At 41.8% G+C, this 25758-nt stretch overlaps 1 protein-coding gene across 1 annotated transcript; it reads left to right on the forward strand.

Moving 5' to 3' along the window:
* The first annotated feature begins 16042 nt into the window (after positions 1-16042).
* On the forward strand, positions 16043-16555 carry LOC148188989 (paraneoplastic antigen Ma1-like). The gene has a single exon (XM_088080663.1). The coding sequence runs from the start codon at positions 16043-16045 to the stop codon at positions 16553-16555; it is 513 nt and encodes a 170-aa protein (XP_087936789.1).
* Positions 16556-25758: the final 9203 nt, after the last annotated feature.

The raw sequence follows: 25758 nt of genomic DNA on the forward strand, positions 1-25758 counted from the left end.
GATGCCAAAGATACAGCAATATTATCGCTGGATGCCCGGCATGCCTTCGATAGAATAGAATGGCCATATTTATTTAATGTCTTACGAAGATTTGGATTTGGAAAACAATTTCTTAAATGGATTCAGATTTTATATACAAACCCAACAGCTAGTGTTTTAACAAATAATATAGTCTCAAGACCATTTCCCTTAGGACGGTCTACCCGTCAGGGATGTCTCTTATCACCAATATTATTCATATTAGCCATAGAACCCCTGGCTATGACAATACGAACACAGACTGGCCTGTCGGGCATCCAGCTTGGAGAACAGGAGCACCGAATATCTCTATACGCCGACGACGTGATTCTCTTTTTAACAAATTTGGCTGTCAGTATACCAAACTTAATTCAACAGATTGAACTTTTTGGTCAGTTTTCAGGCTACAATATTAACAATTCAAAATCATCAATACTGTTCTTAAATAAAGAAGAAAGATTGAGACCAGTTATAGATAGCCCATTTATCAATGCAAGGGAGGGATTTACTTACCTTGGTGTTAAAATCACCCCTGAAATCCAAACAATTGTCCCAACAAACTATGACCCATTAGTGGATGAGGTGAGAGAAACATTAGACAGATGGATGATAATGCCCATATCAATGATAGGCCGAATAAACATAATTGAAATGAACATATTACCAAAATTTTTATATCTTTTTCAATCGCTCCCACTACCACTACCAAAATCATTTTTTAATAGGCTTAACAGTACATTTATGAAATTTATTTGGAACAATAAGAAATCCAGATTGAGACTTAGGCTGCTATACCTGCCCTACGAAAGGGGAGGCTCACGACTTCCAAATATGAAATGGTATTATTGGTCCGCTCAGTTGCGCTCTGCAATGTTTTATTTCTCAACTGAGTCTCTTCCTGCCTGGGTGAACATTGAACAGATGTCAATACCAAACCTTCCAGTAAAACTGTATTTATATTCTGCAGACCCTAAAACTTTAAGAAGAACAATAGAAAATCCATTTCTCAAAAATACTATTGACATCTGGTATAAAGCACATCAGCATATTAAAGATACTCCTCCCATTTCTCGCTTCTCCCCCATATGGGGTAATACTTTTTTTAGAGCAGGTAGAGCGGATGGCGGTTTCAAAATTTGGGCAAGAAAAGGTGTGCAAAAAATAGAGGATCTATACATGGATGGTCATCTTCTTACATTTTATCAGATATGTCAGAGATATTGTATTCCTAAAAAACATTTTTTTAAATATCTACAATTGAAACATTTCATATTATCAAAACATAAGCAGATAACATCTGAACCACCGCTATCACATATTGAAAATCTTGTAGTTCTCAATCAAAATGGGAGGAAACAGATTTCTCTATTTTATACAGCTCTATTATCACATGATAATGAGTCTACCACTGACAGGTTAGAGGCATGGAAACAAGATATTCAAGAGAACATAGAAGAGACTGAATGGGAAAAGGCATGCTTAAGAGCTCAAAAACAATCAATAAATACGAGAATGAAGTTATTGCAATACAAATGGCTGATGAGAACTTACATTACTCCAGTCAGACTCAACCAGTGGTCCCCTGGCATCCCTGACACTTGCATCAAGTGTTTAGAGGAAAGAGGCACTTTGTTTCACTGTGTATGGGATTGTCCCAAATTAAAACAATACTGGAAAATAATTCTTAGAACCATATCTGACATTGTTAATGTGAAAGTCCCTTATGAAGCAAAAATGTGTATATTAGGTATATATCCCCAAAATCTTATCATTAATTCAAAACAGGCAACTTTAATTGATTTTGGACTCCTGCAGGCCAGGAGGATGATTGCCTTATATTGGAGGAAACCGGATATACCTTCAATACATGTATGGGTGAAAGAGATGGCATCTTGTATTGTAATGAAGAAACTGACTTATATAACAAGGGGAAAGGCAGAAGAATTCGAAACAGTGTGGAAACCTCTAATGGAATTTCTTAGCCGTCAGGGTGCACAGTGATTTTGAAATTAATGTGTTGCTGAGCCCATCTATATTTAGTTATGTCTATTAATATGTTTTTTGATATGTCTGTTTTGTTTTTTGTTATGTATGTCTAGTACAGTATGTCTATGTATTATTTTATTTTATGTCTAACTCAAGTATTGTTATTGTTTTATTCAGTGTCTGTTAGTTAAATATGTAAAGTCAATAAAAATATTGTTTAAGAAAAAAACTCAAGGTTGAACAGATTAGGATTTGGTGGTCAAAAGTCAAGGTTACCGTGACCTGGCATCTCACTTATTCTTGTGAATGTTAGAACTCGAGTACACCTTGAGGGAATTACCTCAAATTTTGCACAAATGATCACTGGGACTCAGTGATCAATTGATGAGATTTTGGTGGTCAAAGGTGAAGGTCACTGTGAACTTGCATCTGCCTCATTATTTTGGAAAACAATATGTAAAGAGCACTTTCAGAGAATTTCCGTAAATTTGGCAGAAATGTCCACTTGGATTCAATAATAAACTGATTCGATTCTGGTGGTCAAAGGTCAAGATTCTCTCGCAAGCAAGATTCTTGTGAATGTGAAATCTCAAGAACACCTCAAGGTAATTTTCTCAAATTTGGCAAAAACAACAAATTAGACTCAGTGATGAGCTGATTAGATTTTGGTTGTCAAGGGCCAAATTCAATGTGATCTTGTACCTGTCTGATTCTCATGAATGTTTTATCACAAGGTATTTGCTCAAATTTGGTATAACTGTCTAATTGTCTAGAGTGATGACATTTTATATCCAAAAGTTCGAAGGTCAATTTAACATCATTAAACATCATGTTCTGCAAAAACACTTATTTTGCCATTATTCAACATCATATCTCAGCAGTGACAGCTGCACTTTCCATCAACAGTTTAAAAAACAGCTCAAATGAGACCAACAGTGTGCTATTTATGACACATTTATAATACTCTGACATATTTTACATAAACATACTGAATATTTCTTTTTTTTAAGTAAAAGCAGGAATTATGTCTTACAGTAGTGTTTTGATCATTATAATTTCACAAATTCAAACAATAACAAAAACTATTAATCCACTAATTAGTGTAAACTAATTGATACTTTAAATAAAGGGTTGTTTCATTTGAATTCAGTCTTCTTTGTTGTGGTGACAGCAGCAGCTTGTTTCTTATCTCTTCATCATGTTATTAATTATTCATGTTGAGTTGGCAGAGCTCCAAAATACAGAACAGTTAAGTGCAGCATTTTTAGCATTATGTGTCAGCAAGTCAGGTTTCTGAGCATCTTTTCCTTCATGTCTCATGTCAAGTTGAGTCTCACAGCACACACACAGCAATTGTTTTAACTCGGTCATTATCTCTCACTTTAAAAATGTACTTTTAGGACAAGCAGGACAGGATTCAGGACAACTGCTCTTAATCTGGGACTGTTTAGAATTTTCAGGACGTCTGATCAGCCTTTAGTCTGAAGCATGGTTTATCATCCTGACTCAATTCAGTTCAGTTCATACATTTATAAAGCCCATTATCACAAATTCCCAATTCACAATCACAGGTTGCCTCAGAGGGCTTTACAGCATACAGCATCCCTGGCCTCGGACCCTCACAGCTGATTAAAAAAATAAGCCTTTCGCTTCTTTATTGCTCCTGAAACTTTATTTGTAAGTCATCTGGATTTGCAGTTTTGAACTGTGTGCAAATAAATTAAAATAATTATATGAGTAGTAGTATGACTAATAATAATAATAGTAGTAGTATTTGGAATCAAGCACGACCACATTAGTTTTTTGCAGATGAAGAGGGGAGAGAGGAGCTCAGTGTATCATAAGGAGTCCCCTGGCAGACTAGGTCTGTATCAGCCTGACCAGGGGCTAGTCTGAGGGAAGCCTGAGCCAGCTCTAACTATAACCTTTATGAAAGAGTAAAGTATTACGTCTATTCTTAAATGTAAAGACTAAAACTCTATACTCAACAAAGACATGAGGTTGATATCAATCTCATCTCTCTTTCTGATAGAAATGTGTTTTCCCAAAAGTTTGTATTCAGTAGGTCTGTAACAACTGCCATTGTAATAACAGCCTGTAAACATTATACAAATCTACAGCTTTTAATGTAAAAATCCTACAAATGTAATATATTTCCAACAAACGTAATAGCGGTTGCCTACTACAAATGTATTTTTTATTACATATGCAGGGATTTGTTATGTTTGTGGGAAGGTGAAAATCTTCAGCTTAAATGTAATATGAAAATGAAAAATGAACTTTGTGGTCATTGTTGTTTGTTTATTTACACATATACCTGGCAATGGTGTCAACGCAGCGCTGTGAGTAAGTTAAATATAACTTCCAGAAACAACAACGACCCCAAAGATAATTTTCATATTACATTTCTGGGAAGTTATTAAAATTTTGAAAGCTGAAGATTTTCATCTTCCCGCAACCATAACAAATCCCTGCAAGTGTGATAGGAAATTACATATCACATTTGTAGTATGCAACTGCTAATAAATTTGTTGGAAATTTGTTACATTTTGTGGGCTGTTTTTACGCTGGCAGGTGTTACAAGGTCTCAGCAACAGTATTTTGGGAATGGGCTGAGATTCTCTCTAGATTACAGCATCAGGGACCGTGCACATGCTGCGTCTTTAACCGCCTGGAAAACCTGAGGTCAGGCACTGGGTGCTGCTTGTGTCCACTCTGTGTCAACTTTCAGGAGTGCAGAGGAAGGTTGCGTCCAAGGGTGCTGAGCAACCATAACCAACACTGTATCATAGCCCTTTTTCAAGAAATCCTGAGTGCAGAGCTCATCTTATTTCAGGTATAGTCTGTGGGAGAGATGTGAAGCTCAAGTTATCCCTGCATTAAAATAATCATGTTCTCCTCCATATTTATCAGAGACTGTTACTTGGAGAAAAAAGGATATCTATCTGCCGGCCTTGATTGGATGTGTTTCATCACATGACTTGTGTTGAACACTGCTTTGTTTCAAAAGTGCATGCATGTTGCAAAGGTGCCGGCGTGACTTATGAGCATGTCTCCATTGAAAACAATAGAACTGAGCACGCAAAAAAATGGGTACGCCTCCTCGAACTATACTGCGCCGGGTAATTCTCAAAACAATAATTCACAGATAAGGAGGGAGCTCTCTATAGCACCACGAAACACAGCAAGTGTGTTTGCCTTAAATAAATTTAACAATGATGAAACTCTGGAAGAGACAAACTGGAGAGTTTTAGTAGAACATGTTGCATCATATTCCCTCAAGCAGTGGGACTGCCATTTGTCTAGCGTATAGCTTCCCATCATGCAACATATGTGACTGTGAATATGCTAACACTAACTCTAAACCTATACAGCAGGATGTGTCAGCATCTCTTATCCAGTGCATGGCAGAACCACTCACACATATGTTTTTATCTTTCACAATCAGACTCTATGTGGAAGTTGGCCTCTGCAGCCCTGCTGGTATTAGTTGTTGTTGGAGCCTAAAATATATGAGCAGTCAATAGGAGATGTATTGAGTCTAATGAGGACTGCTAGGCAGAATGAAAGCATGAGACACACACTCTGTAGCGCTGTCTTAGTGATATTGTGCAGCCTGATTGTGTGCAGCCATTTAAAACATACAGGTGTGCAGTATGTGCCATGACTCTTATTAAAGCATGTATCAGAGAAGCAGCCACATGAGTCTGCTGGATTAATCAATTGAGACCTGTGCTGCTGGACTGAGAAATGGATGGCCGATTGATCTGAGAGCAATTTCATCATCTAGATTTCTGCTGTGTTTCCCTCCCTCCCCCCTGTGTCTCTGTTTCTCTCACTCTCTGACACACCAGCCATCCCTCTGTTTCCACTGAAGTCAATAAAAACATATCTTCAGTGTCCAGCAGGTACAACAGTCATTGCACACATAGTTCTGAGGCTTAACAGTAAATGGAAATGTTTTATTTATTATGCTATTTCCATGAACTGTTGGTATTTTTGGCACTATTTGCAGGGAAAATAGAGCCAAAGTCCTGAGACTGTTCTTTCATCCAAAACAGCTGATAACAATAACCTTGAACGCCTGGATCGACATCAGTCTTCCTGTGCTTTTACTAGCAATGAAACCTTTGAAACCTGAGAGCATTGTATATACATATTATTATTATATATATACGAGTGGTACGCCAAAAGCACTGACAGAGTGGATGTATCTGACAAGCTCGGAGTGAGAACAGACTGACAAATAACGTATCTGTGCTTTGCAGCTGTACAATGTCAACATTTTTCCATGTAGTTGGGTTGAACCCTTTGATGTTTAGTTGGTAACGAGGAAGGTATGGTTACTATGTTTATCTCAATTTGCCAGGATTTGCTAATTATCCCTATACACAATGTACAGCTGATGGGAGTGTCCTAAGTGTTGCAGATACTTAGTCATAAAACTTAGCTCATGCACTGTCTTTGGAAGCCCATGCCACAGTTTCATCATGACAGTATAAACAAAGAGTTATGTTTTGTCTGACTTTCCACTGACTTCCACACTGTTTAGCGTCACTCAAAGCGACCACAGTCGGGGTCACTTTGCCTGCAGATCATTCAGGACAAAGTGGAAGTAAAGTGCAATCTATTAGCCAATAACAAAGCTCTCATTTTCAACTTGGAGGAAATCCACCTCCTGCCTTGATTTTACTGAAATTAAACTAAACCATGGCCTGTAATATGCCTTGACACACACACTTAGACACACACACACACACACACACACACACACACACACACACACACAGCATAACACCCACACTGGAGTATCTAATTTTGTTGAGAGGATGACTGACAGACTCCATCATCAGCATGATAGGCCCCTGACAGCATGTCAGACACAGCTGAAATGACCCGCCCTGGGTAAATGATAATATGCTAATAATACCCTTCCAAAATAAGAGACAATTTAGGGGACAAAACAGAGCAACAGAGACAAATGATTCACAGACAGACACAGCAGCTGTGTTTCCAACCAACCAAAGTTTCAAAGAGTTTTGGAAATGTCATAAAAATAAAAGGACTAAATAGGGTGTTTTCTCCAGCTGGGTTGAAATGATTAATACAGAGAAAGCTATTATTTTTGTTTTGACTCAACTGTCATGCTTTTCTATCATCATGGTCTATTTTACAGACAACATTTCAGCAAGTCTGAAGTTATGTTGATAGCTATGTACGTCCTACATTTAAATGACAGATGCAATCTCATTGTATTTCTGTGAACAATTCACCCTCAAGCAAGCCTGAAATATACCTGCAAATCTCACTTTTATTTAGATGTGAATGTGACATTTTCAGTCAGTCTTGATACTACATTACATCAGAATTTGCATTAAACTGAATGGATGGAAAGGCAGATACATGAGGGAGGAAAGTATCAAGAAGAAACAAAAAGAGGGAGAGTAAAAGCACAGAATCTAAATGTGTGTGTGTGTGTGTGTGTGTGTGTGTGTGTGTGTGTGTGTGTGTGTGTGTGTGTGTGTGTGTGTGTGTGTGTGTGTGTGTGTGTGTTTCCACCAAAATTAGTGCTTGCACACAGTTTAAAAAAGGCTTGTTTCAGAGCAGAGCTGTGTACATGGCTTCACAGCAGATGAGCATTCCTTTCTATGTGTGTACGTTTTTTTTTGTTGTTTTTGTTTTCAGGTAAACAGTAGAACGCAGCATGGGTGGAGGTCTGAAAACTTTACGGTGGCTACTTCTTTTTCTTTCTTATTCAGACTCTTAACATTTGATGCATACAACTTTGTATCAATATTGTAGTGCTGTTTCGGCAGAGAGGAACATGTCATTGCATCTTGTTGGTTAAGGGGCTAAACTTAGCGCCTCCACCCTGCTGTTGTGTTTCGATCAGTTCCGATCGGAGCCAGTGGAGATAAATAACCATGACTACTGCATTTGACCCGGTGTGAATGCCGAATGTACACACACATTAAAAACTAGATGATAACGGGTATTAGCTTTTTTTTTTGTACAATGGATATAAGCCTCCCAGGTAAGCTTCTAAATAAAGACAAAGAAGTACATTTCAGTCTGGGTTGGACAGTTTGTGGGGGTGGGAACCAAAAAGCTAAAATAACAGAATACTTTAAACCAAAACTTAACTGATACATTGAAATCCTGCTGAAAGATTTTGACACACAACAAATTGTGCTTTTTGTGTAATTACCTCCACTGTGCAGAGAGAGAGAGGCCACAGCAGGCAAAGAATCTGTATTTTGAAGAAGTATGAACAATAAAGGCAAAATCAAATGCAGAGAAAGCCCATCTCCTAAATATACAATAAAACCCAGACAACAGGAAGTTTGATATTCCATACGAAAAAAAATAAAATAATAATTGTTACAACTGAAAGAAGACAGCAGTGGCAGGTCCCTACAATATGAACAGAGACAATGCAATTTCAAGTCATATGCATTTAATGCAGAACTTGCCAGTGTCAATCAGTGCTTATTTTGGCAGCTGTTTTAAATTTAGTTTTAGTCTTCAGACGAAAATGCTTTTAAATGTAAGTCACAATTAGACAAGCAAAGGAAGGAAGGGCAAAGAAAAGGAGAAATTAAGGAGAGAAAACAAGAGGAACTGTGTGAGAAATGGAAGGAAGAACGAGACCAGAAGAGGAGGCAGGAGAGAGGAAGACAGAGCTGTGTTTTATCACCCCAGAGGCAGCAGCTTTCCTCAGATAAGAGACGGAAAACAAGCAGCAACTGGTAATTGTTTTGCGCAAGCAAGTCCCAAAGGCTTGATGGCGAGAAATCAGCATAAAAAGATAATTAAAAAGTTACTGTGAATGGCTGAGCCACTCAGCCTGTTTATTTGTGTGATAGCAGGAGTGAGAAAGTAACAGAGATTGAGGGAGAAAGAAAATAGCAGTCATGCCCAGGGCCAAACATATGGCCATGTTACTCAAAGTCCATGCAGTCAGATCACAGGGCTTTCAAATGTGCAGTTGCAGAGCAGAAAAATACAGAATAGCTACGTGTAAGAGAAGTTAGTTTCCTGTTAGGGATGTCAGTTCTGGTTCATTTTTGCTTTTGAAAGACCGACACCTGTTCACTGGTAACTTATCAGTTAGTTTTAAGCAAAAAAAAGAAAAGACGTAAAACACAAAACGGCCTTTCTTTTTAGTCCGGAGCTCCATTGCCTCAGTGAGCTTTAGCACTGCATTTCAAAGTGCATCAGCTGTGAATGCAACTGGACAGAACCAGTGGCATTGATATTATACGCCGCCGGACACCAGGTACAAATACATGATACGTAAAAGGGCGGCATCACTTGAGACTACCTGCCGCATGCTAATGAAATGGCAGTGCGTCAGACTGAATGCTGCTGGTGAAGATGTAATATAAGGAGCATGAGTGCGCTTAAAGGGCAGACACATGGGAGGTGGATGGGTCCCACAAACAACTGACTCTCATGCTGAGGTCTAGAGTACGTCATCCCACCATGTGCATTTGTTGACATCACGGCAACAGTGACAATTACTGACAGCACGGCACCATGTGACTACTTGATGAGACCATGTTGGTGCACACACAGACACTAAAGAGAAAGGAAAAGTTGAGGCTTTACAGCATATGTCATCTCTCTGCCCTCACATTGTCTAAGGAAAAACTCCCCCAAAAAAACCTCAGGAAGAGCAACTCAGGAGGGATCCCTCTTCCAAGGTAGGACACGTGTGCAATAGATGCCATAAATACAATTTAAATAACAACAATGACATAAAGGAAAGAGAAAGAGAGAAAGAGAAGGAGGAAGAGAGAGGGAGCGAGGTGGAGAGATGCACGGCAATAACATAACGTATAACAATAGTGATAGACATAAAATGAATAAATGTAATTTATGATAGTATGTGATGTTATATGCAAATATTGTAAGTGTTGATAATAGGCGCACATTTATATTAATAGTTGAGGCGTGGCTAATAATAATGGTAGTAGAAGGTGGCGTCAGTTAGTGCATCAAGAGTCGAAATTGCATAATACAAAAGATATGAAAGATATGAAATGCTAAAAATAATATGTGTTCATCAACCACCAAACCCACCAACTTTGTGCATTACAGACACACAACTGTCAGGACTGAGGACAGAGACAAGCGCTGCGGCGTGCTTCAAGGAGTGTCTTTGTGTGATTAGAGAGAGACAGAGAGCAGGAGAGAGAAGGTGATGATGGACTACTTAATGAAATATTTCTGTACGTTTGTAACTCAATCAGACTGTGATATATTCTAGCATGATCAATCGCTAATTATTTTAAGGCATGATTCCCGTAAACATAACTGATTATTTTTGGGCATATAAATCATATAAATTCTATAATATAATACAAGGGCAGAATTAAAGAAAACACAATGCTTTATTCAGCACAGACATGTCAACAGCAAATAATAACAGCAAATGTGTGTAAGAGTGCTGTTTTGTGAATGACAGAATCTTTGTAAATACTAAGAAGGAATTCCTCTTAAGAATGGGTGGTGAATGAGGCCTTTCTTCTTTTTATCTTACTCTGACTCAAAAGGCAAATGAGCATACTGTCAAATAAATTGAACTCCTCTTTTAATGTAAAATCGCTCCTCGCAGTCCATCTTCAGCTGCTGATGAAATGGCTGTAAGCAAATTTCACCTGCAGACAGTAACAAGACGCTGTATTTGTTGTGCACAATTTTGCTTAATAATGGTAAACACACACATCAGTCCATGTACTGGAGCAGTCTCAGCAAAACAGGACAGATCGCCTGATAGGTGTTATTGCTTGGAGGTGTGATGCGAGAATGTCCTGTGTAACAGTCACATGTGCTTCATACCCCACTGCCACCACACCTCCTGCCTGAGCAGCTCCACGTGTGTTTCATCACACACACACACACGCACACGCACACACACACACACACACACAAACTAAAATGGGGAGAGGCAGCACTTCAGTAGTCAATTCTCTTCATGTTTTGGTAATGAGTTATTGCATTTCTGCAGCAGCAGTCACATTTAACGATGCCTCTATCTCCAGCTCCTCCTCCTCCTCTACCGTCATCGATATCTATGCTGTAGTTTCTATGCAGTATAGATCTATTATATATTGATCTGCAGCTAACTGGACCATTTTTTTTCATCTGTTGACAGTCCAAGAATGGACAGAACAGAGAGCATTAGCAGGTGATATGAAATGTCACTGTAACAAGGAGCTCTACAGAAACATAAAACCAGGTTCAGACCGAGGATTTGCAATGAGACCAAACTGTTGAAAAGTTATAGAGTCTGAATTGATTAATCTGAGTTTGACTCACGCCAGCTGAAGCTTTCCCCTGCAACTAAGCTGGTTAAATGGCTGGCAGCTAGTTTTATAACGTAAAGCACGTCATCTGTTCCAGCAGCCAATCGGCTGGGAGTGAACTGCTGACAAACCCACTATAGTCATATTATTACAATCAATATAGTAATAGTAATGACACTTTAGTCATATTATAAATTTCCTATGACATCATTGTTGCATAATTAAAGGAACATTATGTTCTGCATTCAAACAAGTACAGAAACACTGTATAATACTAAAATAATACTATTGAAAATGATATAGGAATACAACAAAGATCTAGATACATAGTATAACTCTACTATACGTTACTATGGCTCATAAAATATCACATATCAAAAAAACTGTCGTAGTAATACAAGTTGCATACTTGGTGAAAAAAAACTATTGAAAACTACAAACATATTACAGGACACTATAGAATTCTCATAGTATACTATAGTAATACTTGAGTTTATATCCACAGGGGGTTCTATCCTTTAAATGTGTTCATCTTGTATTTTGAAGAAGAGTGTCAAGTCAAGTCAAGTCAATTTTATTTATAGAGCCCATTATTACAAAACATGGTTTGCCTCAGTGTAGGACATCCCTGAGGGAAACCATGTTTTGCAATAATGGGCTCTATAGTTTAATAATGGGCTCCTCTAGTTTTCAGTGTGGTAATATAGTCCAGTGGGGTGCTGGGCTTTTGGTTTAGTTTAGTTTGGAGATACAAGGTTTATTTATTAGAGAGCAGTGCCATACTAGAGCTCACAGAGTCACTGCTAGCCAAGCAGATAATAGAAAAACAATAACCTCAATGTGTCCCACCTCCAGTCAGGAACTAAATGTACACAGTAGAGCTGTGAAGCACTCACTCTGCGGGGGGGGGGGCACATTATTTTCATTTCTCTTGATGTGAGAAGAAGTTATACTGATTTAGAAGTAGTGCGGCCAATTTAGAACCAATGGGCCTTGAAGGGAAGCACACACAGACCCAAACTGAAGGGTTGACTGACACCTGAGTTTAGCTTATTGTGACTGCCTTAAAGGAATATTCCTTTACTGAAGGACTGGACTTTACCCTGAAACACAAGCATCCAAACCAAAGATCCTACCCTGTCACAAAACACCTAATCTGTTACACTTAAAGCAGATCATTCTGAGGGCACCTTATTCTCTCTGCTTGCATTGAACTGAGCAGGTCTGCAAGCAAAATCCTGATGTTGTTACACTTCCAGGAATATAGCAAACATTTTTTGGCAGAAATGCCACAGAGAAATATAAAATCTGTCTATCTGTCTTTATATACTGTATATATGAATTGCCCTAAGATGAACTAAAGATATCTTATTCCAAACTGGCCTTTAAAATACAATTCCAAAGCCCTGTTAGACTGAAAAATGTCCCATTGGACTGACAGCACATTATCTCAAAAACAAACATCTATTGCTCTGTAGTCCCATTTCTCTGAATATTCCACACTCCCTCCAGTTAGACAACCCAATCTCCAGGAAAAAAAACTTTTCAATGTAAAATAATGTCTTGATTGGAAATCTAATGACAGCATGAACCATCATGGGACTAGTTTTAAGTGGGCTTGTCAATGAAGGGGAGACTCATGGGTACCCACTGAACCCATTTTCTTTCCGATCTCTTGAGGTCAGAGGTCAATGCATCCCTGTGAAATTCATATGTCATTTATCCATCACCAAAATGTATCCCGAACTCTGGAGTGTGATCGTGCCCCCTTACTGAGAGGCTGGGCACTGGATTCCTCAGGTCTTCCTTTTTCATATAACACCAGAATTATCACTGTAGCTTTAAAAATCAGCCTGGTACAGCCTCCTAACACTAGAACTGCCGAGGTGGGTCACTTTTACCCCTTCACCTTTTCAAATGCATGTAACTCACTGCTAAAATAAAAACTCTCACATTTCTCTTTTCCTGACTTTTCCCAGAATTGTGTTATTGATCATCTACTGAATTTTGGGCACTGTGGGGGACTATATTTGATTCAGATTTAACCTTTCACACACATCAATAACACTGTCCAATCCTGCTTCCTTCAAATAAGAACAATCTAAAGAATTAGACATATACTATCTGTAACCCAGGTTACCAGGCCTTATTAACAGTCCAGTTCACCAGTTGATTAATTAAACCAATAAATTAATAAATTCATATTTTTTTTTCCTGTGACAGATAAGTTACAGTCTTGCATAAAATGAATAAATAGGATTTATGGTTAAAAATCATAAATATGTTAATAAATAGATTAAAAAGATCAATACACACAAGTTCATGTATCTGTTTTTAAAAGAGTATTTTATTTCATTTTAAGTGTGGTGAATGTGCCTTTCTGGAAGTGTAAAAGATTCGGGTGACATGAGGAGTTCAGCGTGATAGTGTAATTCAATCAGACGCCACCAGGGCGTAACGTGCTCATGCGTTTCCGGTTTTTTCTCTCTCTCTGTCGGATCGTCTCCGAGGTAGCGGTGTGTGCTAACTTCCTGTTGCGGACTATGCCGATTTTTGTCTGAGAGGGCCAGATATTTTAAGTTTAAGTTACTTTTATTGTCAGAGCAGAGAGTGGAGCCTTCCCTTGTTGCCGTGGGTAGATGAGCGGACCGTGTGTTTCACAACAGAAGCGGAGGAGAACGTGAGTTGTGTTGATTAGCATTCGGCGCTAACTCCAGTCGTTAGCCACGTCCATTGCTAAAATTGTAGAGGTTACACGTTACTGAACTCCCATGTCCCTGTCTCTTAAAAAGCGGGATCCTGGACTGATGAGAGCCGTGTATTGTGCCCTGTGCCTGGAGTGTGTGTGTACATGAACTGTGAGCCTCTGGTGAGTAACTTTTACTGAAGTTAGTCTGATAAATCGAAAGTGTAATGTGTTGCTTCTGCTAATGTTAATATGGATCAATGAGGCATTATTTCCATGAATGTGGTGGTTAAAAAATGTTTTATATTACAGTGTTTTGTTTACATTTGCCCTCATTCTGTGTTTTTTTAAGTGAGTGGCAGTAGGAAAAAAAAGATAAAAGAGGGAAAGAGATGTTCAGCTGTTTTGCTTCATGTTAATACTGAGAAATGTATTCAGTTCATTGAGTTTACAGTAAAAAAGTGGTTAAAGTAATTATTAAGAAGCTGTGTTACAAAGAATATGCATAAAATTGTGTGTTTATATGTATTTATTTAAATTTAAAAGTATATTTTGTTTATGGGAACAACATACAGTAACCCTGTTTTTGGCCTTTATAGGCCGGGTCTTTTCTTTCCGCTCCCTTGTATGGATTCCTGTGTTGATCTGCAAGACATCTTCTTCTACTGGGGATTCTTCCCGTGTCTGTAAAGGTAGAACGGGACCTCAGTAGTTGTGGCGTAGCCATCCCAAAAAAAAAAAAAACAGAGAACTGGAATTTACACAGGGACTGTGATTTATTTAAGGAAAAAGACTGATTTATTGAGGACTGTGGGTTGATACTTCATGTCTGAAGAGCTGAAAGCTACAATTGTTTTTATGTCATTTATTTTTTCTACAACTGTATTTCTCCTTTAATACAATACAACACACTTAAAAACGTGCCTTTGATGTGTGTGAGGTTCCTTACTCGGTCACTCATTGCATTTTGCTAATACACCCTTTCTCCTGTAGCGACCTAAACTTCTGACTACTGGTCCACAAGGTGATTAATGCACTGATGAAATAAATATCTGTATCTCCCAGTCTTTTACCATTAGCAGTTAGAGCTGAGGCAGGTTACAGAAACTTCAGCCAGCCAGAGAAAGTGGAGTATTATTGAGTGACACGATTAAAAAGTAAAGAAATACAGTAAAATGGATATAGTGGAAGATGAAAAGATAAATGTTCAGAACTCAGTTATTGTTTATGGGTTAACTCAAACTGTAGTTGATGAGGAGCTTGAGAGCCACTTAAAACGCCACGGCCCTATTAACAGAGTGCTAGTTATTGATGATCCAGAATCAGAATATCATCTCTGCTCCATTGTGGAATTTGCAAATAGCTCTGCAATGCAAACATTTAGACCCCTACTGCCAAAAACTATCTCAGCTCAGCAGATGCAAATGTCACCTTTTAAAGTGCGCCCTTAGATAGTGTTTACACTAGCACTGCTAGCAGCAGCGCCACCAAGGGTATCTTGAGGAACTGCAAGCAATTGCAAATAAGTGTGGAAAGTCATTTGAAAGTGTACTCCAAGCACAACTGAAGAAGATAAGTGCAGGAAAGGGCGTGAATCTCCCTGCTGACACTGCACCAGTCGAAGACTCTCAAATAAACACCTCTGATGCAACTGGGCATGAGATTGTGAATATTACAGTGTCATCACAGGTCATGCAGCAGCCCTCTCTCCTTCTTGGCTCTGTCTCACCTGAGGTAGTCAGGAGCCTGCCAACTGTGTTCCCACCGTCTCCTTCACCCAGGCGTGGTCAGTGTGGTTTGAGAGGTGATGTCCAAGCAGCATCAACACCAGCTTTGGTAAAGGCTCGAGGTCATGCTCAGAGCCCACAGGTGGCAACGCCCCTTACCTACCAGTGTGAATGGTCAGTCGCAGGCCTGTTGTGTTGACAGTCTCCCATCACCAAAGCATGACTGCTAACATGAACGTCAACGTCCAGCGTCTCTGTCTATCAAAGCCAGTAGTAATGATGACAGTGCTACAGTCACACGCTCACTACTTACCATGAATGATGTTAATCCTCCTGCTGTACAACGGGTCGTGGTTGAACATGTCATGCGAGCTAATGAAGCTATGTCTCCCATGCACTCTTCATTCCGCCTCAGACCCTTCTCTGGCAAGTCTCCCCGTCCAAACAGTGAACTTGATTACGATACCTGGAGAGCCAATGTTGACTTGTTCTTAACAGATCCTTCCATGTCTGACCTGCACAGAACCCGCAAGATCTTAGACAGCCTATTGCCTCCAGCTACTGACGTCATCAAGCATGTCAGCCCTCAAGCCTTGCCATCAATGTACCTTCAGCTGCTTGATTCAGTCTATGGCTCTGTGGAGGACGGAGATGAGCTGTTGGCCAAGTTTATGGGGACACTGCAGAACAATGATGAGAAGCCATCTGACTATCTGAACCGCTTGCAAGTTGCTCTGAGTGCTGCAGTCAGACGCGTGGTGGCATCGCAGAGAGAGCGAACAAAACCGCTACCTCCTGAAGCAGTTCTGTCGAGGCTGCTGGAATGATGGATTGATCGCTGATCTCCAGCTGGAGCGGAAAACAATTGCACCGCCTCCTTCGCCAACTAGTGCTCCTCGGGCCAGGACAGAAGAAGACAAACAGGCAGGTAAATATGATCGCATGAAAAGACACCTTGGGCTACACAAACCAAGTCCTGCTGTCCAAAGTTCAGAGCTGCAGCACAGCAGTTAGCAGCATGCAGTTGTGCCACACCTGAGAGAGACGCAACTGATGCTGAAGTCTTAAAGAAACAGCTTAACGAGATACAAGCACAGGTCGCTGCCATGCAGACTACAACTCCACGTAAAGCCAAAGTTAACTGTCCTGACACGACTGAAATCAGCACATTGAAAAGACAGGTTGCTGACGTTCAAGCACAAGTAGCTGATAGGAAGAAAGTCGCTCATGGAACTAAAAGTGAGCACCAAGAAGCTTACAGAGATTAAAGCATTGAAACATCAGCTTGCTCTTCTCCAAGCACAGGTAACTCCAGCCCAAGTCCAGAGCCAACAGATACTATCGCCTGCATTCTCAAGAGACTCCTCCATCACAGCTCGACACCAGTCACCTAACAAGAGATTGAGCACAGTCCAGTTCAGGGTCGACAGCAAACAGTAGGCCCCTGGCCCATGGTATTGTTTCCGCTGCGGTGAAGACGCCACCTGGCGGTCAACTGCGAGAGTGAGCCCAATCCTCTTCTGGTCGAGGAAAAGAGACAGCTGCTGAAAGAGAGACGAAGACAATGGGATCAGCAAAATGGCAGTGCTGGGATCCAGCAGTTAAACCACATTTTAGAAGCCCCTGTTGCAGGGCAAACAGGGACTGAAAGATCAACCAAGCGCCCTAGAAAGACAAAGCGAAAGTGGCTAGCAAGTGTGGTAATGCTAACACCTCCTCCACCATACTACCGCCCAGGCTGGTTGGAACAAAGTGCACTGCTCAAGTCATCATTGAAGGCCATGAAGCTAACTGCCTGCTAGATACGGGGTCTCAGGTGACCACCATCCCCGCTGTCATTTTTCCAGACCCACCTTCCCATCATTCCTTGAAATCCTTGGATGATCTTTTGGATGTAGAGCTGCAAGTAGAGGGAGCCAATGGAGGGGCTGTGCCACCTTGGGTACGTAGAACTCAACCTGATGTTTCCAGAGGGAGTTTTGGGCAAGGAGACTGAAGTCCCTACATTGGTGTTGGTTGTTCCTGATGTGAGCAGTGTGCCTCAAACCTCATTGGCACCCAACTCATTAGATGTCCTTTACTCCAGCTATGTTGAAGAGCACGATTGTTGCCCTCAGTCATCTTTTCCTGGCTACAGAGTGGTTTTGAAAATCCTTGAAGTACGGAAAAAGCAGGCAAGTACTGGAGCTCTGGGGCTGATCAAAGCAGGAAACAACACCCGCCAAGTGGTGCCAGCGGGCAGCACCGCCACTGTGGAAGGGCAGGTTCACATGAGTGGTGCCTCCACAAGGATAAGTGGGTTGTTGTGGAGGCAGCGCCTGTGTCGCCCTTCCATGGCGGACTGCTGGTGGCTAGCTCCCTGTGCACCTTACCTGTCAAGCGCCTCTTGCTCAATGTCAATCCTGCTGAGGAATGAGACCCAACACGACATCACCATCCCTCCAAGGACCGTGGTTGGCTGAGATTCATGCTGTTCGACAGGTGATGGGGAAGGGCCCCAGCCGATTCAACCACCTGAAACCAAGAGGATGGAGTTCGATTTTGGGAGTCCCCTTACCACCAGAGTGGAAAGAGCAATCACCAGGCTGCTCAATAGCATGCCTGAAGTCTTCTCTCAGCACGACATGGACTTTGGTCATACCAGCAAGGTAAAGCATCACATCAACTTGAGTGACAACACCCCTTTCAAACACCGACCCAGACCTATCCATCCACATGATGTTGATGCAGTCAAGAAACATCTTCAAGAGCTGCTAGATTCTGGTGGTGTCATACGCGAGTCTGAGTCCCCTTGCATCTCCCATTGTTGTCGCGGAAGAAAGATGGTTCTGTGAGGTTGTGCATCGACTTCGGAAACTCAACTCCCAGACCATAAGAGATGCATACGCCTGCCAAACTTGGAGGAAGTGTTCTCTTTTGACTGGCTCAAATGGTTCTCAGTTCTTGATTTAAAATCGGCTATTACCAAGTCGAAATGGAAGAGGCTGATAAACAGAAGATCATGCTCAGGTGCCCACTGGGCTTTGGGAATTCAATAGAATGCCCCAGGGGGTTACCAACGCCAAGTACTTTTCAGCCATTGGATGGAGAGATGTGTGGCGATCTCAACCAAGGGAAGCGCTTGGTTTTCATCGACGATGTCATAGTCTTCTCTGATACCCTGGAGCAACATGAGTCAAGATTACTGCAGGTCCCTCAACCGAATTTAAAGAGTAATGGGTTGAAGTTGTCATCTGAAAATGTAAGGTTGTCCAAACGTCGGTTAAGTACCTTGGCCATATTGTGTCCGAGCATGGAGTCGAGACAGACCCACAGAAGATTGAGGCGTTAAAGACCTGGCCAGTACCAGAGAACCTCAAACAGCTGCGCTCCTTCCTGGGTTTCTCGGGGTACTACCGACGGGTTTGTGAGGAACTACTCAAAGATCATCAAACCCCTAAATGACCCTCACACAGCCGGTACCCACCTCTCAGGAAACACAGTCAAGGAAAAGGGAAAACTCACCTGTACTTCCATCCAAAAGAGTCCTTGGGAAGAGGTGGACTCCAGAATGTCAGAGAGCGCTCAAGAGATCATTGACAAGCTCACCACCGCACCTGTCTTGGGATTTGGCGAACCCCAGCCTCTGCATTCTCCTTCACACTGACGCAAGCACGACAGGGCTTGGTGCGGCGCTATACCAAGAGCAAGACGGACAGATGAGGGCTATAGCTTTCCATGAAAGCAGAGGGCTGACGAAAAGTGAGGCGAAATACCCTGCTCATAAATTGGAGTTCCTTGCACTAAAGTGGGCGGTCACAGCTAAGTTTAGTGATTACTTGTATGGTACCGACTTCACTGTTGTTACTGACAGTAACCCCTTAACTTACATCCTGACTTCCGCGAAGTTGGACGCCACGAGCTACAGGTGGTTGTCAGCTCTATCGACATACAACTTCAAGCTCCAGTATAGAGCAGGGAATCAGAATCAGGATGCAGGACGGACTTTCTCTCACGTAATTACATGGAGAGCTCCAGGATGATGCTGTGTCGAGGAAAGAGCGTGAGAGGATTAAACAGTTCACTCTACATTACCTGGAGGAGCAGGAGACTCAATGTTGTTCTTCCAGATGCGGTGAAAGCCATATGTGAGAAGCATGATGTTGAGTGGTCTCACAAAACTCCACATGTCCACCAGTCACACTTGTTGAGTCCCTCGCCGTCCATTCCGATGCTCTGCCCAGTGGTTTCCAGCAGGAGGATAACCATGGACTCCTGTCATTGGTCATTGGACTGAAGAGGAGATGGGAGCAAAGCAGCTACCGATCCTGATCTCAGAGTGGTCATTGAGCACAAGGAGTCTGAGACATGCCTCACCTGCCCTGGAGACACTAATTTCCAGATCTTGTTTTGTGGCTCAGAGAATGGAAGCGCCTAGAGCTGAAAGGTGGAGTGTTATACAGAGCACGGCAAGAACATGGACGAGTCACGCACCAGCTGGTTCTACCAACTGAACTCAGAGCCACAGCACTGAAAGGCCTACATGATGATCTAGGTCATCTAGGCATAGAGCGGACCCTCGACCTCGTGAGGTCACGCTTCTATTGGCCTAGAATGTCCGCCTGTGTAGAGCAGAAGATCAAGGTGTGTGAACGCTATGCGGAAGACTCCAGCCGAAAGGGCAGCCCTCTGTGTAATATCAAGGCCAGCAGGCCCTTGGAGCTGGTCTGCATGGACTTCCCTGTCGGGTGGAGCCTGACCGAGCAACACAAAGGATATATTGGTGCTGACGACCATTTCACTAAATATGCAGTAGCGATACCAACATCGGAACCAAAAAGCCCCGACAGTGGCTAAGTGCTTGTGGGAAACTTCCTGGTGCATTATGGGTTTCCAGAAAAAGCTTGAGTGACCAGGGTCCAGATTTCAATCTGCACTATAAAAGAACTGTGCTCCATCGCTGGCATCCAGAAGGTCAGGACTACCCTTATCACCCCAGAGGGAATCCAGTGGAGCGATTCAATAGGACCCTCCTCCAGATGTTGGGCACTCTCAAAACAAGGACAAATCCCATTGGAAAGAATTTGTCAAGCCTCTGGTGCACGCGTATAACTGCACGCGGAATGACGTGACCGGATTCAGCCCCTACGAACTAATGTTTGGCAGACAACCACGGCTTCCAGTTGATTTGGCATTCGGTCTACTCCTCCAGCTGTGAACCCAAGTCACATTCCCAGTATGTGCATGATTTAAACGCTTAGGGAAAGCTACCGAGTTGCCATGGAGAACGCCAAAGACAGCTGAGCGCAACAAGCAACGGTTTGACAGGAGAGTCGCTGAGTCCACTCTGGAGACAGGGAGATCGTGTCCTTGTCAGGAGCGCTCGGATAAGAGGGAAACACAAGTTGGTCGACAAATGGGAACCAGACGTGCACGCAGTGGTCAAGCCGCTGGCGACCTACCTGTGTATACCTGTCAAGCCAGAGGGAAAGGAAGGACCGCCGCAGACCTTACATCGCGGACCTTCTGCTGCCGTGGTGGATTCTTACCTGTTGCTGAGCCTGAGCAACCTCCCAAGCAGGCCATCAGCAGACCTAGAACAAGGAGACAGTCAAGAATGGAAGTCACAGCGGAGTCTGAGGTGGAGATGACAATTCAGAGTCAGAAGACATTGACTACCATTACTACTTACCTGGAGAGACACTGACACTGACTTCATCGAGACACGACTTTGACCCGGCCAGAGACGACACCTGCAAGGGAGAGACACCTTGGAGAGACAAAACAACCAATCCAGACTTCAGTTGGTAGACTTCCTGCTCCTGTCGACCTGGTAGGAAAAAGAGAGACACTGAGCATGGAGAAACAGGACAGAGGGAAGGGATGTGCACCTGAAGGAGGAACCGTACAGTGGATACCCGTGGAGATCATTTCATCTAAATCAGAGGAACCTCCTCGGCTCCTGGGATGCAAATGAGCCAAGCTCTAACAGATCAAACGGTTCTGGATGGAAAGGAAGCTCAGCAGTTGTGGATCCGAAAGCTGAGGTCATCTCAGAGCGCAGAGAAATTGATGACCCCAAAGTGAGGAGAGCTCTGTTTGGGAAATCCCAGGACACCCCCCCTGATGTTTCAAGGAAGAGGATGAAACCTTACCTGTCCAGATGAGCATGTCGGAGTCTGCCCCAGAACCAAACATCATGGATGAAAGTCTTCCTGTTTTCTCAGACCTGTCATTCAGTGACAGCAGCAAGGATGAAGGATGCTTTGTCCACAAACCTTGTGAGGACGTGTCAGTGGACAGAACCAATGAAGGAACAGCAGTTGGGATGCCTGGGAGAAGAACCTCTCCAGTCATTATGGGAGAGAGTGAGAGTGACAGTGTTCTGCAGACGCCCTAGAGGCACAGAGAACAGCCTGAACGACTGCAGTATGGTCAATTGGGAAATCCCTTGCTGTCTATAGTCCAGTCACTCTTCCAAGGCCTCAACCTTGCCTTTGCCGATGCCCTCCAGAACCATGGCTATGCAGATACTCCTCAAAGATCCCCAAGGCCACTTCAGAAGTCATATGGGTGTAATGGGACATACACACCTTTAGGAGGGGAGGGTGTAACCCAGGTTACCAGGCCTTATTAACAGTCCAGTTCACCAGTTGATTAATTAAACCAATAAATTAATAAATTCATATTTTTTTTCCTGTGACAGATAAGTTACAGTCTTGCATAAAATGAATAAATAGGATTTATGGTTAAAAATCATAAATATGTTAATAAATAGATTAAAAAGATCAATACACACAAGTTCATGTATCTGTTTTTAAAAGAGTATTTTATTTCATTTTAAGTGTGGTGAATGTGCCTTTCTGGAAGTGTAAAAGATTCGGGTGACATGAGGAGTTCAAGCGTGATAGTGTAACTCCAATCAGACGCCACCAGGGCGACGTGCCTGGCTGCTCCGGTTTTTCTCTCTGTCGGATCGTCTCCGAGGTAGCGGTGTGTGCTAACTTCCTGTTGCGGACTATGCCGATTTTTGTCTGAGAGGGCCAGATATTTTAAGTTTGCTACTTTTATTGTCAGAGCAGAGAGTGGAGCCTTCCCTTGTTGCCGTGGGTAGATGAGCCGGACCGTGTGTTTCTACAACAGAAGCGGAGGAGAACGTGAGTTGTGTTGATTAGCATTCGGCGCTAACTCCAGTCGTTAGCCACGTCCATTGCTAAAATTGTAGAGGTTACACGTTACTGAACTCCCATGTCCCTGTCTCTTAAAAAGCGGGATCCTGGACTGATGAGAGCCGTGTATTGTGCCCTGTGCCTGGAGTGTGTGTGTGTACATGAACTGTGAGCCTCTGGTGAGTAACTTTTACTGAAGTTAGTCTGATAAATCGAGTGAAATGTGTTGCTTCTGCTAATGTTAATATGGATCAATGAGGCATTATTTCCATGAATGTGGTGGTTAAAAAATGTTTTATATTACAGTGTTTTGTTTACATTTGCCCTCATTCTGTGTTTTTTTTAAGTGAGTGGCAGTAGGAAAAAAAAAAAGATAAAAGAGGGAAAGAGATGTTCAGCTGTTTTGCTTCATGTTAATACTGAGAAATGTATTCAGTTCATTGAGTTTACAGTAAAAAGTGGTTAAAGTAATTATTAAGAAGCTGTGTTACAAAGAATATGCATAAAAATTGTGTGTTTATATGTATTTATTTAAATTTAAAAGTATATTTTGTTTATGGGAACAACACAGTAACCCTGTTTTTGGCCTTTATAGGCCGGGTCTTTTCTTTCCGCTCTTTGTATGGATCCCTGTGTTGATCTGCAAGACATCTTCTTCTACTGGGGATTCTTCCTGTGTCTGTAAAGGTAGAACGGGACCTCAGTAGTTGTGGCGAGCCATCCCAAAAAAAAAAAACAGAGAACTGGAATTTACACAGGGACTGTGATTTATTTAAGGAAAAAAAGACTGATTTATTGAGGACTGTGGTTGATACTTCATGTCTGAAGAGCTGAAAGCTAAAATTGTTTTTATGTCATTTATTTTTTTCTACAACTGCATTTCTTATTTAATACAATACAACACACTTAAAAACGTGCCTTTGATGTGTGTGAGGTTCCTTACTCGGTCACTCATTGCATTTTGCTAATACACCCTTTCTCCTGTAGCGACCTAAACTTCTGACTACTGGTCCACAAGGTGATTAATGCACTGATGAAATAAATATCTGTATCTCCCAGTCTTTTACCATTAGCAGTTAGAGCTGAGGCAGGTTACATATCACACTCACTGACCTGAAAAAACAGCAATAATAGAAACAGATGCATGTCATATTACAATAATGGTAGGTGTGAAATTATCAATTGCACTCTATGATGATGTTGAGGGTGATGATAAGAGTCTCATGCATATATTGATAGGGAGATGTCCAAAGGCAAGATCACAACATCGGTGCAACCAGGACCAAGACCAAAATCAGGGCGAGAGGGTGGTACAGTATCAGTACAGCCACAGCACGAGCACAACCAAAGGCAGGGTCACAGTATCAGCATAGCTATCACCACGGTCAGGCTTAGTCATGGTTACGGCCAGGATCCAGGAAAACTAGGAAACAAGGGAGCAGGAGTGCTCCCGAGAAGCAACGGGATTAGCATAGTGCAGTTCAACAGACCCAGGCTCCGTAATCACGAGCCCCAGGTAGTGAGAATACCACATGACTATCACAGATGTAAGGCTAAGCTAAACTACTGAGGCTATGTCCAGGCAACCTGAGCCAGCCCTAATTATAAGCTTTATCAAAGAGGAAGGTCTTAAGTCTACTCTTAAAAGTTGAAACAGTGTCTGCCTCTCTGACCGAAACTGGAAGATGTTTCCATAGGAGAGGAGCGTGGTAGCTGAAGGCTCTGGTTCCTATCCTACTTTTGGAAACTTTGGGAACCACAAGTAACCCTGCATTTTCAGAGCACAGTGATCTTGAGGGTTGGTGAGGAACTATGAGCTGTGACAGATAGGATGGAGCCTGACCATTTAGAGCTTTGTAAGTAAGGAGGAGGATTTTAAATTCAATCCTGGATTTCACAGGGAGCCAGTGCAAAGAAGCTAAAACAGCAAAAATATGATCCCTTTTCTTGGTTCCCGTTAAAACACAAGCAGCAGCGTTCTGCACCAGTTGGAGAGACCTAAGAGATTTGTTTGGGCAACCAAATAATAGAGAGTTACAGTAATCCAGCCTAGAGGTGACAAATGCATGTACTAATTTTTCAACATCTGTTTGGGACAGGATATGACTAATTTTTGCAATGTTATGCAAGTGAAAGAAAGCCGTCCTTGAAGATTGTTTTATATGGGAGGCAAAAGATAATCTTGATCAAATAAAACTCTGAGGTTCCGTACAATAGTGCTAGAGGCCAAGGTAATGCCATCTAGAGAAATTACATTGTTGGAAAAGGAGCTTCTGAGGTGTTTGGGGCCAAGAACAATAACTTCAGAAATATATATAGAAATATATAGAAATGTTAACCCCATATGAGCCAGGCCACAGCCTTAGATCCTCAGGTGGGGCCCTTCTGGTCGTTTCTAAGTTTAGGCTTAAAACTAAAGGTCACCGTGCTTTTGCCATCAGGGCCACCTCGTCTTTGGACCAACCTGCCTGAGCAGATAAGGCAACAGAATCAGTGACTTTTAATAGACTAGCCTTTGTGTGATGTTGCTTTTAAATTGTTTTTTAATGTGTCTTTTAACTCTTCTTTTAATTTTATTTATATGTTTAAATTTTTATTTTGTCTTTTAATTTTTGCCTCTAATTTATCTTTTTATTTTCTGCACTGATCCTGCTTATTATTATTGTTATTGTTATTATTATCAGTGTTCTATGTCTGCTGCCTTTTTGTTACCGTATCAAAGTACTTTGTAAAGTACAGTACAGCAGAGCAGAAGACAGGGAAGGTCTGGTAAAGCCCCGGGCCACAAAGAGGGCCGTGCACACGGGGAGCGCAGTCACAAAATATTTTGACCTCAGTGTTCTTGATTGCTTGTTGATGTTTGCTGTCTGTTTTGTGTAAAA

This window comes from Plectropomus leopardus, chromosome 8 (genome assembly GCF_026936395.1).
Source record: "Plectropomus leopardus strain MGB_pleo_1.0 chromosome 8, ASM2693639v1, whole genome shotgun sequence".
Classification (NCBI taxonomy): Eukaryota; Metazoa; Chordata; class Actinopteri; order Perciformes; family Serranidae; genus Plectropomus; species Plectropomus leopardus.

Coding starts and splice junctions, on each gene's coding strand:
- LOC148188989 (XM_088080663.1), top strand. CDS start 16,043: ATGAATGATGTTAATCCTCCTGCTGTACAACGGGTCGTGGTTGAACAT.